Here is a 12,170-nt window from a genome sequence, read left to right on the forward strand (position 1 = left end):
CGATGGAAAGTTAAACCAACAGCAGTAAAACAAAAGCAGAAATTGCTGGAAAAATCTCAGCAGGTCTGGCAGCATCTATGGAGAGAAATCAAGAGTTAACAGGGACAGGAATAGATTTTGTACAGAAAATAGGGTGAGAGGGAAGGGGGGCAGGAAGTAAATAAGTGGAGACAGAGCCTAAAGAGAGAGAAAAATGGTTGGACAGACAAAGGAGTGGTTAAAGGTCAGTCTGGGGGAATGAATAGCTGCTAATGGAGACTATTGATGATTGACAATGGGTTGAGTGCATTAGCAGTCTATGTGAGTCAATGGCTGGCGTGTGGGGGTGGGAGAAAACATGGGGAAAGGTATTCAGACCCTAAAATTGTTGGACTCAATATTAATTCCAGTAGACTGCAAGGTTCCCAAGCAGAAAATGAGGTGATGTTCTTCCAGATTGCACTGAGCTTCACTGGAGCACTGCAACAAGCCTGGGACATAGATATTGGCCAGGGAGCAGGCTGGTGTGTCGAAATGCCAGGCAACTGGAAATTTAGGGCCTTTTTGCATACAGACTGTAGTTGTCCTATGAAGCAGTTACCTAGTCTGCTCTTCATTCCCCCAATGTAGAGGAGACCACATTGTGAGCAGTGAATGCAGTAGATTAGATTGTGGGACGTGCAGGTAAAGTGCTGCTTCACCTGGAAGGTGTGATCAGGGCCTTGGATACTGGGGAGGGAGGAAATAAATGGACAGGTGAAACAAATTCTACTATTGCCTGTGGTAAAGTTTGTGACATCTTACTGGATCATAATTGGCCCCATGTTTCCTACAGTTAGGTTATTTTTTTATGTATTTGGTACAGAGTATGGATACCGATGCAGAATAAGCTGTGTCCTGAATGTATCCCTGATTTATTCAGCATGAATCATTCTGCTGATCTCAACTCCGAGTCCAACTCTTGCTTTCTGATCAACAATAGTAACCTGAATTCATGTACTACCTTTAATGTTGCGAAGTGCCCCACAGGTGCATATGTAAACATTAGCTGACCACTGAACCACAGAAGGAGAATATTAGGACATATTATCAAAAGCTTGCTCAATGAAGTCATTTTTAAAGAGCATCTTAAAGGCAAAGAGAGGTGTAGGGAGGGAATGCCAGAGCTTGGGATCCTAGGCAATGGCAGGCATGACCCACCATTCATGATGGAGTGATTAACATTGAAAATACTCAAGAGTCTAGAACTGCAGTAGCACAGGAACCTTGGGGGATGTGATGCTAAAGGAGGTAACAGAGATTGAGAAGAATTTGAAAACAAGGAAGAAAATTTTAAAATCAAAGCTTTGCGGGACCAGGAATCAGTGGAGGCCAACAAATCCAGAGTGTTGGGTGTGGGACTTTGTGTCTCTACAGAACTGCTCAAACAACAATACCTGCTTCTGAGTCCAAACCTCTGGATACCTACTGTCACCCTGCTGCAGCTTACCTGCTGATGAAATCCTCATCTGTCTTTGATATCTCACCATTGCTTACTACAGCACTCTCTTAAAACTGAGGATCACTCAAAACTCAGTTTAGGATTTTATGACATCCTGGTACATTCACAAAGAGACAATTAACAGACAAGAAGCCGTACAAGTTGTTACACAGACTTTATTTCCAAACTTTTACTTTTACAGCAACGATTATCAATGTAAACCAGTGATTAAAACAGTTACAGCAATGAACATCACAGACACGAAGCAAAGCCACTGAACATTAGCAAAGATGTTACCATCGGGATTAAAATACCATGTCTCACACCTCAAAGAGCAAGCTTTAAGAAACAATATGCAGCTGCCACTAAACATACCTTCATTTTGGCACTAACCTGCCTGAGCCCAGAAAAAAACCTAGAGTAGGATGAGAAGAAAGGTCTGTTCAAAGAGATCAGTTTGGATGGTCTAATGGCCTCTTCCAAACCCTGCTACTCCTATTTCCTCAGCCCTTTTACAGAAATGTGGAGCCTGAAAGTTGCTACAAGACTCAATGTTGACAGTGAGCACAAGAAGTCACTTTGGACACCTTTATCCTGCTCTCAGTCGGTCTCTCAGCACCAAGAATCTCCAGGATTGGTAAGTGATCCACCTGTTGAATCAGCCTGTCCAAACAAGGGGTTCCTTCACTGAAACAGGTACCTCCCCAACACTGAGACAAGAGCAGCTCATAATTTACTGAATAATCACTGATTGTTTAAAAGTGAATCAATAAATTTGTCAATTGTAGCAATCGACTCAAAGTAAATTGATGCAATCTGCAAGTCATAGAATTAGTGATCAAATTGGAGAAAAGATTGGCCAGATATTCCTCACAGTTACTCTCACTTCGCTCGTGCAATCTCATCAGAGTGCAGAGGAAACTCCATTTAGCCTTTGAACAGTATTTCTGCCACAATCCTGCTGAACAGCCAAAACAGGAGTGGCTAAAATGAACATCTGCCCAGTGATTCCAGCTTCATTCAGATTTCTGAAACAGCATCTTTCAGCTCCCAGCACAGAACCTCATCCCACTTGATGGGAGTGCTCCAATCAGAAATGTTCAGCTAACTACAGCATATCATGAGCTCCTGTGAGTCGCTGCAGGGATGAGCAATTTCAGATTTAAAGAAGTTGATTTAATCATTTGACAAGAAGTGGTTTAGATGCAATTGGTTACTGACCATGAGTAAGGGTTGATCTTTCTAAAGCAAGAGGTGCAGCAAAGTCCGTGCTGTGCAGGCTTCTATCAGTTCTGTCTGCCTCATTCCACGGCTATTTCTGCTCATTCAACACCAGCTAATTACAATATACTCATCACATTTCTGAATTTGGATACTACACTGAGAAAGCTTTTCCACAAATATTAAGACAATCAAATACAATGTATTGAACTTGAGCACAGTAATAGTTTCCGGCAGTGACAACTGACAAACAGTTGCAGTGGGATCAACATCATAGCCCATTGCCTGACACCAGCATGAGGAGTCACCCTTGGTGCGGGGGTGGGGGGATGTGGGGGGTGAGGTTTGCAGTTGGCTTTACATGCAGTGGTTGAATTAATTAACTGGTACTCATGGAACGGTAGGCTCCATATATACCTTAGGGAGAAGGGAATGGAGGGGAAAGAAATAATGTGAAGCAGTCATTACGAAGGAAGCTGGCAATTGTGGATTTGGAATCATTGGTCTGAATGGCTGGCTGTGCTGTCAGTTTATTAATCATCCCATTACCATCTAGGTCAGGTCTCTTGTCTTTCTAATGACTCCTTAGTCTGCTCTGTAAAAATTGGTCACTTCCTCAGACTTCACTCTCAGTTAATGAGAGATCTTCTCAAAACCCTTTCTTGGGATCAGTGACAGAGGCATGAGGAGCCAGTTAGCTCCAGTTAGCTGTTCAGATAGAGGTCCATTTTCACTACAGTAAAAACACAATCTGCTCTCTCCTGGAAACTCTTGGGGTTGCTTGCTTACTGTGGGACGGGCAGTGATCCAACACCCTGTAAAGGGCACTAACAACTAGTTAGTCTGCTCTCAGGGCATTTCTCATCTAAATCCTCATTCACAGCCACCAGAACTATCCTGAAAATCAATTGTCATCAATGGCATTGAGGTCATTGGACAATACTGGAGAGTGACAACTGGAGAGAGAGCTCACTAGGGAGAGAGAGTGTACTGGAGAGAGAGAGAGAGAGAGAGAGAAAGCACTGGAGTGAAAGAGAGCGAGCACTTTTGAGAGCAAGCACTGGAGACAGCGAGAGAGAGTACTGGAGAGAGAGAGAGACAGAGAGAGAGAGAAAGAGCAAGCACTGAAGAGAAAGAGACCACTGGAGACAGACAGCACTGGAGGGAGACAGGAAGCACTTAGCACTGGAGACAGAGAGAGCATCAGAGAGAGAGAAAAAGCATAGACTTCACTAGAAAGGGAGAGTTCACTGCAGAGAGAGATCACTGGAGAGAGAGAGAGAGAGATCACTGGAGAGAGTGATCACTAAACAGAAAGACCGCAGGTCATCAAGGTCGATTGCACAGAAAAAGGCCCTTCAGCCCATCAAGTCTATGCCCATCACAGAAAGAATACCTAACTACTTTAATCTCATTTCCAGCACTTGGCCCAATGCCTTGTATGCCTTGGAATTGCAAGAAACATCTAAATACTTCTTCAATGTTATAAGGTCTTCTGCTTCTACCACCCTTACAGGCAGTGAGTTTCAGATTCCCCACCACCCATGCGGTTAAAGAAAGATTTCCTCATATCTTCTCTAAACTTTCTACCTTAAATCGCCACTCCATGGTCACTGATCCCTCCATCAAGGGGAAGGTTTCTTCCCTTCTACCCTATCTATGCCCCTTATAATCTTATACATCTCAATCATGTCACCCCCTCAGTCTCCTCTGCTCTAAAGGAAAACAACCCCAGTCTGTCCAATCTCTCTTCATAACTGAAACTCTACAGTCCAGGCAACATCCTGGTAAATCTCCTCAGCATGTCTCCATTACAATCACATCCCTCTTATAATGTGAATTTCAGTACTGCACATAATATTCTAGTTGGGGCCTAACCCAATGTCACACACAGTTTGAGCATTACTTTCCTGCTCTTAAACTTTATGTCTCAGCAAATAATCATTGAAGAGAGAGCTCATTTGACAGAAAGATCACTGGAGAGAGAATTCACTGGACAGAAAGATAACTGGGCAGTGAGATCACTGAAAATATAAATCACTAGAGGGAGAGAAATCACTGGTGAGTGAGGGATCACTGTAGAGAGAGAGGTCACTGGAGAGTGCAGTTCACAGCCAGATTAAAGCTGAGATATGGTTACAACATCTAAAAAGCACATTCTTAATCTGCCCTCCTTAAATAGATAGTGCAACCTGAACCTGCTGGGGTCATACCCTTACCATAAAGGACAAAGCTGGAGAAAATATCATCCAGTTACAAAAAAATCTTCCATAACACATAGCAAATGAAAGACTAGCATATGCACAATATGAGTGCAAATGACTGAGGGCACAGGGTTTATAGGTGGGTTGTGTAGAATAACTGATACCCTGATGTGAGTTACACATCAGAATATTAGTAAGAGGTTTCGGTGGGGCACAGACTGGAATCTAATCAAGGAGTTTAGGTGTTGTAATGAAAGCACAATGAGAAATTCAAACAGCCCATAACTTCCACTGAATCTTTCGATATCCTGACATCAGCATTGAGTAGACAGTGATGTAGTGATAACAAATCTCTGAGGGCAATGGATTCAAATCTCATTGTGGCAGCATTGAAATTTAAATTTAATTAATGAATAAAGGTGGAATATATAGCCAGTCTCAGCAATGGTGACGATCAAATGATCATTGATTGTCAAAAACCCTGAACTGGTTCACTCATATCCTTTAAGGAGGGAAATCTGCCGTCCTTACCTGGTGAGTCCTACATGTGACTCCAGGCCCTCCTTGGCCACCTTCTGAAATGGCCAAGTTGGACATTCTGTTTAATCAATGAATGTTGGACTTTTCGATGATGACCACATCCCACCTTGGGTTGAATGGGTTAATGTAGCCAGAGTTAAGGGGTTGTCGATGAGGATTTTATAAAGTATAAATTAAATCAAAACATGACATTTTATCTCTTTTCAGTCCGAGAAGCTTCAGGTTGAGGTAAGTCTTTTTGTTGCGGCTATGCCAGGCCATCAATGATACCCTGATAGTTGTGTGGATAGCAATGTTGTGCTCACTGCCCTCCCCTGACCCATATTGTGATGACGGCACTTAATTTTAAACCATGGTCCAAGGTGTTCAGACCCATACTTGTTTGACCGTTGACCCCTTGACCAGTTAAGTTCAATGAGACACAAATTGGATCACACTCCACGGTCAACCTCATGTATCGTAGCACCGACTGAACTCAATCAAATCAACTCAGACTGCATCTGAAACACAGGCTGAAAAACACATACCAGATAAAACTAATCATAGTGAAGAGGTCGGCGTTCAGTGGGTGCCAGACAAACTTTTGGGGGAGGGGTGGATGGGCCTGTCTAGAGAGTGGGAGGAGGGCTGTCTGGGCCAGTCTGGCGGTGGGGTGTTTGGGCTGGTTTGGAGACTGTGGGGAGGGGTGTCTGGGCCAGTTTGGAATGTTGGGGGAAGGGTATCTGGGCCAGTCTGGAGAGTGTAGGGGAGGAGTGTTTAGGCTGGTTTGGAGAGTGTGGGGAGGGGGGTCTGGGCCTGTCTGGAGAGTGTAGGGAGGGGTGTCTGGGCCTGTCTGGCTGTTCTGTCAGTTTTACACTGCGCTAAATTTGAACAGTAAGAACTGCGAGGTGCCACTGAACAGGACAGTCTGTCATTTCCCACATGCTGCTTAAATTGATCAGTGTCACCAGAACTGGACCAGGGCTGAAAGTGGAAAACTATGAGAACAGGCTGCATTCACCAGACTTGTAGTCCTTTGAGTAGAGAAGATTAAAGGCCACATAACAGAATATTTAATATAATCAAAGGATTCGACAGGGTGGACAGACAGACAGTTTTCTCTGGTAGGAACAAGGGGCAGAATCTTAAATCCGAGCCAGGCTCTTCCAGGGGCGATTTCAGAAAGCTGTTCCTCACACAAAATACAAAATACTAAACGCCGTTCAGAAAAAAACACCCTTTAAGTAAAGCTCTTAGGGTTCTTGATGTTGAGAAGACAGACTGTAGGTCACACCCAAGGTATGCTGATTTCAGAACTCTTACTTCAGCGATTCGGAAGGGAGTTTGGGTCTTGGCAGCAATGCTCACAAACCTGGGGTAAACTGCACAGCGTTGTGTGTCCCATTGGATAAGGCAGAGTGCGATCACTACCAGGAGACACGCAACAGGGAACACAAAGAGGAGGAGAGTCTTCCACTGACTCCACCATCCAACCAGCTCATTGCTGATCTATATCTTAACTTCATTTACCCACATTGGTCATATCATACTTAACACTGTCTTAACAAAACTATAACAGTCTGAGATTTGAACTTATCCGTTGACACCAATTTCAAAAGCTTGTGGTTGAAGAGAGTCCCTATTTCTACTTCACTTTGAGAGACGGGATTCCTGACCACTTTGAGCTTTAGCCCCTTCATTCCCCAGTCCCCACCAGAACAAATACTTTTTCTCTCAACTCCTATAATCATCATCAATAATCAAACATCAATTAAACACCATCTTAACTTCTACATTCAAGGGAATAGCATCCTTATCTGTGTAACACATTCTCACTTTACACAGCCATTTTAACTGCACTATCAATTTGCTGGAAGAGCAAATGCACTCTCTCTGAGGACACTATCTCCTTCCTGTGGTACAGTGTCCAAAACTGAGCAGTTACTCTACATGTGGTTTAACCAATACTTCACACATCTGCAACATAACTCCCACCCCTCCGTATTTCAGCTGCTTGAAACAAAAATCAAAATTCTATTCATATATTAAATTTATTTTTGTACCTGCCCACTTGCTTTTAGTGCTTTCTGTACTTGGACCCCCAAATCTCTAAATAAAGGGACTAACCACACCTCAAGTGCTAGTCTTCTCACAAAGCCTAAAGGATCGCAGATCAGGAGTTAACACATTGGGCGTGCAAGGGCATACAAAATACAACAAAGCATCACTGTCTGTAAATGGCCAGATATTTTGACTTAGTCGGACCGAATGCTTCAGAGGACAGTGCAAGGAGCGAGATAGAGAGGGCTCAGGATGGTCCGACACCAGTTCATGTTAGACACCTGCAAACTGCTGTGAAGGAAGGAGGGCTTTTCAAGCAACAGTCACAAACCCTGTTTAGCCAGAGAGGCTGAGACCTGGTCAGCGAGAGTAGCAAGCTGTGGCGACTCCACCATGTTGATGCTGCTGGTGGAGGACACATTACTGAGGCGGCGTGGGGAGCCTTCATTGGAAATGGTCGGGGATTTGTAGACAATTTCTGCACCATGATCTGTGCGAGATTTGGCTGTCTCACGGAAAGTCAGCTTGTGAGATTCAATCTGGAGAGAGGAGGATGATTGTGTCAGTGTCACGTATCAAGTAGGACAAACATTCTGTACACAAACCAACAACAGTCACCCAATCACCACCCTGACAAATAACAAGCACAAACAGCCCCTCCCCGCCCCCAACCCAACAAAAGTCCCACAACTCGCCAACCCTGACACAACACCCCCAGATTCCGCACCCTCCCAGGCCTCCTATGCCAGGTTTGATTCTCGGATTCTCTCTGTCATCCAGGGTCTCATTGCCTCCCCATGGCTCTGTGTGCACCTTCTGGAGACCGCTGGCCAGGCCTAGTGGGTGTTTGAGCTCTCTGTGTTGTGATTGTTTCTCTTCAAATTCAGCACTTGGGTCAGATCTGATGTTCACTGTGGATACTGCCTGGATATGGAATCAAAGCTGAGCAAATTCCACTCAGAATACTGCTGGCTGTGGATAACTGACAGAACACTCCCAAAACTGAATCCAGCTTTTAGAATAACTTTGTGATAGAGTAACAGAGACACTTCTAGACGAGAGGCTGCGATGGTTTCACTCACACGTCTTGTCTGCCTGTGTGTCCCGGTTCGGGGTTGTGTGTAACTCACAGGAATCAGTCACACCTGAAACAGGCACTTGTGCAGGTGTATCACTGATACAGTTCTCAACTGTTTCATTCACTGCTTCTTCCTTCCTGTTCTCTTTCTATAAATGAAATCAGGGTGGTACACAATACATCATCATCCTTAAACTCAGTTTTAAAAAAATATTAACTTGCTCAATTAGACTCTAAAGTACAAGCAAAGAAGAAGGGAAACTCTGGGATGAGGGTTTTGAGGTTTCCTGGGAGTGAGGTTAGTCTTCACAAACCTGCCCTTTCCAATGGGAAGAGAGGTCCACAACTGAATCACATCTGGTTGCAGCTGTCCAGGCATCTCACAAACAGCTCCCCTGGGTCAGAAATACTGTCTGATGTGGAAACAGATGGTTAATGTCTCAGGTAAAGCAGTCTGGGCCTGATGGAGGGTCACTCATCATCTATTTCTAGAATTTACTCGATTTCCTTGGAATGGATAGCAAGCTGTCTCAGATGCCTGCAGCCTCAGGGAATATTGCTAGCAGGCAGCACTGTTGGTCTTAACCCTGCACCAGGAAAAAGAAAACATTGCTACTGCAAAGGTCAAAGGTGCTTGGGGAGGGAGGGAAATCTGGTAATAATGCAGTGCCCCTTAGCAAAGTGGGGACCTCTCAGTGGGCAAATGCACCATGCGAGTTATTGTCCCTAATTCTTGACATCTCTACATGGTCCTGAGTAAAAGCCCAACTTTTTGGAAAAATCTCCTGACTACAGCTTTCAAGAAAGGTCAGCAGCTTGTGCAAGATTGGGAAAAACAGACAGAATTGAATCACTGGTAGGAATTTATTGTGGTGAGGATGTCTCTATGTGGAGACGAGAGACCACGGTTTGAGCAACTAGCAATTGGATGTCTCCAAGATAGGGCAGCATGGTGGTTCAGTGGTTAGCACTGCTGCCTCACAGCACCAGAGTTCGATTCTAGCCTTAGGTGACTGTTTGTGTGGAGTTTGCACATTCTCCCTGTGTCTGCATGGGTTTTCTGTGTGTGCTCCAGTTTCCTCACACAGTCCAAAGATGTGCAGGTTAGATAGATTGGCTATGCTAAATTGCCCGTAGTGTTCAGAGATGCGCAGGCTAGCCATGGGAAATGCAGGGTTGTGCGATGGGTCTTGGTGGGATGCTGTTCGGAGGGGCTGTGTGGGCGCTGTGGGCCAAATGGCCTGCTTCCACACGGTAGGGATTCCAAGATGCACAGAACTCTATCTTGCATGAGAATAAACAGCAAGGGGAAATCTTTACCAGAGGGCGACTGGAAATTGAGGCTGACATTTTTTGCAGCGTCCATTTCAGGTAGTTACCAGGAAGTCCCAGAACCTCTCCTCTGCTGCAGAGATTGAGAGTGATGCCAGAGTAAAGGAAACAGATGGAAGAAGCAGATGATGTAGTGAATGAAACAGAGAAGGAAAAGTGCAGCAGAATAAGACTCAGTAACAATGTGGAGATCCCCAACAATGCAATCCCTTTAACAAAATTTTTTTTAATTCTGCATCATATCCTCAGCCTATCCTTATATTGTGTGTTTGTCCTTGTATCTGTACTTGTCACTGTATCTGCACCTGACGCTGCATCATGTTTCTGATCTGCACTTATTTATTATCCTCACTGGTCTCTGCATCATACACCTGGCCCTGGCTCTCTGTCTTCACCTGGCCCTCCATTTATATCTTATTCTGTATCTGTCCTTATCTGTTACTCTACACCTGTGTCTGTACCTGCACCAATCCTGTATCAGCACTTATCTCTTACTGTGCACCCATCCCTCTATCTTGCATCTGTCTCTATAGTTCCACTTCTCCCTTACATCACACCGATCTCTGTAACTGCACTTGTATCTGCAATCCCCATCTGACTCTGTACACAGAACCTCTCTCTGTGTCTGGCACCGGTGTCAGTCCTGCACCTGTTGCTGTATTCTGCATTAAGCCTGTATCCTGTGTGATCTCTATTCTGATTTCATCTCTAATCCTGAACCTGGCTCTGGATCTTGCACCTGAGTCTAATACTTTACTTGTCTCTGTATCTGCATGTGTCTCTGTAACCGCCATCTGTATCTCCACCTAGCATTTCATCTGCATCTGACACCCGTCCCCGCATCTGTCCTGATATCAAATCTATCCCTGGATTTGCACACGTCCCTGTGTCTTGGCCTTTTTTCTGTATCCTGCATCTGTCCCCATACCTATATATATCTGTATTTGCACCTATCACTGTATCTTCAGCAGTCCCTGTAAAATGCATTTGTTCCTGTATCTTGCACCTGTCTCTAACCTAACACTTGCCCCTATCTGCATCTGTCTTTGTATCCTGTCCCTGTATTTCCTTTAAGATTTGTACTTGCACAATAGATTGAAGGTGCATGATGGGTGCTAATCCAGGGTGACAACCTAGTGATTTCACACCATTGTTCAAGGAAATGCAGAGGATATCTTCCCACTTTCTTGGTCAATATTTAACCATCAACCAACTTCAGAAATATCAGATGTCTTATGCTGCACTGCTGTTTGTTCTGTTATAACACTGGCTACATTTATTGGCATGTCATTGACTGACTGTAACGCATTTTGTGCTGTTCTGGGAATGGTACTGTATAAGTGGAGCTCTTTCTTTATGTTTGCATTTCTACTTTGCGCAGTATCACTGACTCTCCAGGATGGGTCGAACCTCTCACCTTTTTTGTACCCCCTCCTGGGGTGTGGCTGATGTTGTCCATTGAACCAATTTTAGACTGAGCTTTATCCCTAAAGTCGACCTTCTGAGATTTTATCTCCACATTTCCACCACCTAAAGGGAACATTGAGAGAATTACTCTCTGCCAGTTTTAGTTTGAGAGCTACTTCATCCAGTTTCAATATTTATTGATTTATTTCTGCCTCATTACAGGTTCAGCTGCTCCGTTCCCATTCTCCATCTGTAACTATAAGCAAACATAGCATTGTCTGCAGTCACTCCTCCTCCCCATCCCCCTCCTCCTCCTCCTCCTCCTCACACCGCATCCCTCCATCACTCCTGCTCACTGCAACAATCTCCATAAGCCTCACTCCTCCCTTCTATCATCATATAATCATTGAATCCCTACAGTGTGGAAGCAGGCTATTCGGCCCATCGAGTCAACACCTATCTTCCAAGGGTCATCCCACCCAGACCCATCCCTATCTCTACAACCCTTCATTTCCCATGGCCAATCCAACAAACCTGCACATCTTTGGACTGTGGGAGGAAACCGGAGCAGCTGGAGGAAACCCACGCAGACATGGGGAGAATGTACAAATTCCACAGTCTCCCAACGGTGGGATTGAACCCAGGTCCCTGGTGCTGTGAGGTGTGAGGCAGCAGTGCTAACCACTGAGCTGCCATGCCACCCTGACTCTTGCCACCAGCCCCCCAACTGACTCACCATCTCCCCCTCACTGACACTCGCTCCCCCCTCACTGACTCTCCCTCTCCCCCCACCCCCTCACTGACTCTCCCTCGCCCCTCACAGACTCTCCCCCTCCCTGGCACCCCTCCCCCTGTACTGACTCTCTGCCTCCCCCCTGACTCTCCTACT

General features: G+C 44.9%; 1 protein-coding gene across 6 annotated transcripts in view; it reads right to left on the minus strand.

The window, feature by feature from the left end:
* Window positions 1–1,619: 1,619 nt before the first annotated feature.
* Window positions 1,620–12,170, minus strand: part of maptb (microtubule-associated protein tau b) — a 63,774-nt gene continuing 53,223 nt past the window's right edge. For 4 of the 6 annotated variants that reach the window (XM_048614705.1, XM_048614704.1, XM_048614702.1 and 1 more), the window contains 2 exons: window positions 11,292–11,404; window positions 1,620–8,003 (listed from right to left, as the gene is read on the minus strand). In XM_048614705.1, the coding sequence (XP_048470662.1) occupies window positions 7,788–8,003; window positions 11,292–11,404 (329 nt within the window). In that variant the 3' untranslated portion in view covers window positions 1,620–7,787. Of the gene's footprint in view, window positions 8,004–8,546; window positions 8,692–11,291; window positions 11,405–12,170 lie in introns of all 6 variants that reach the window. The other 2 variants (XM_048614707.1, XM_048614706.1) reach the window with 1 other exon arrangement.

Source organism: Rhincodon typus, chromosome 30, assembly GCF_021869965.1.
Source record: "Rhincodon typus isolate 14 chromosome 30, sRhiTyp1.1, whole genome shotgun sequence".
Classification (NCBI taxonomy): Eukaryota; Metazoa; Chordata; class Chondrichthyes; order Orectolobiformes; family Rhincodontidae; genus Rhincodon; species Rhincodon typus.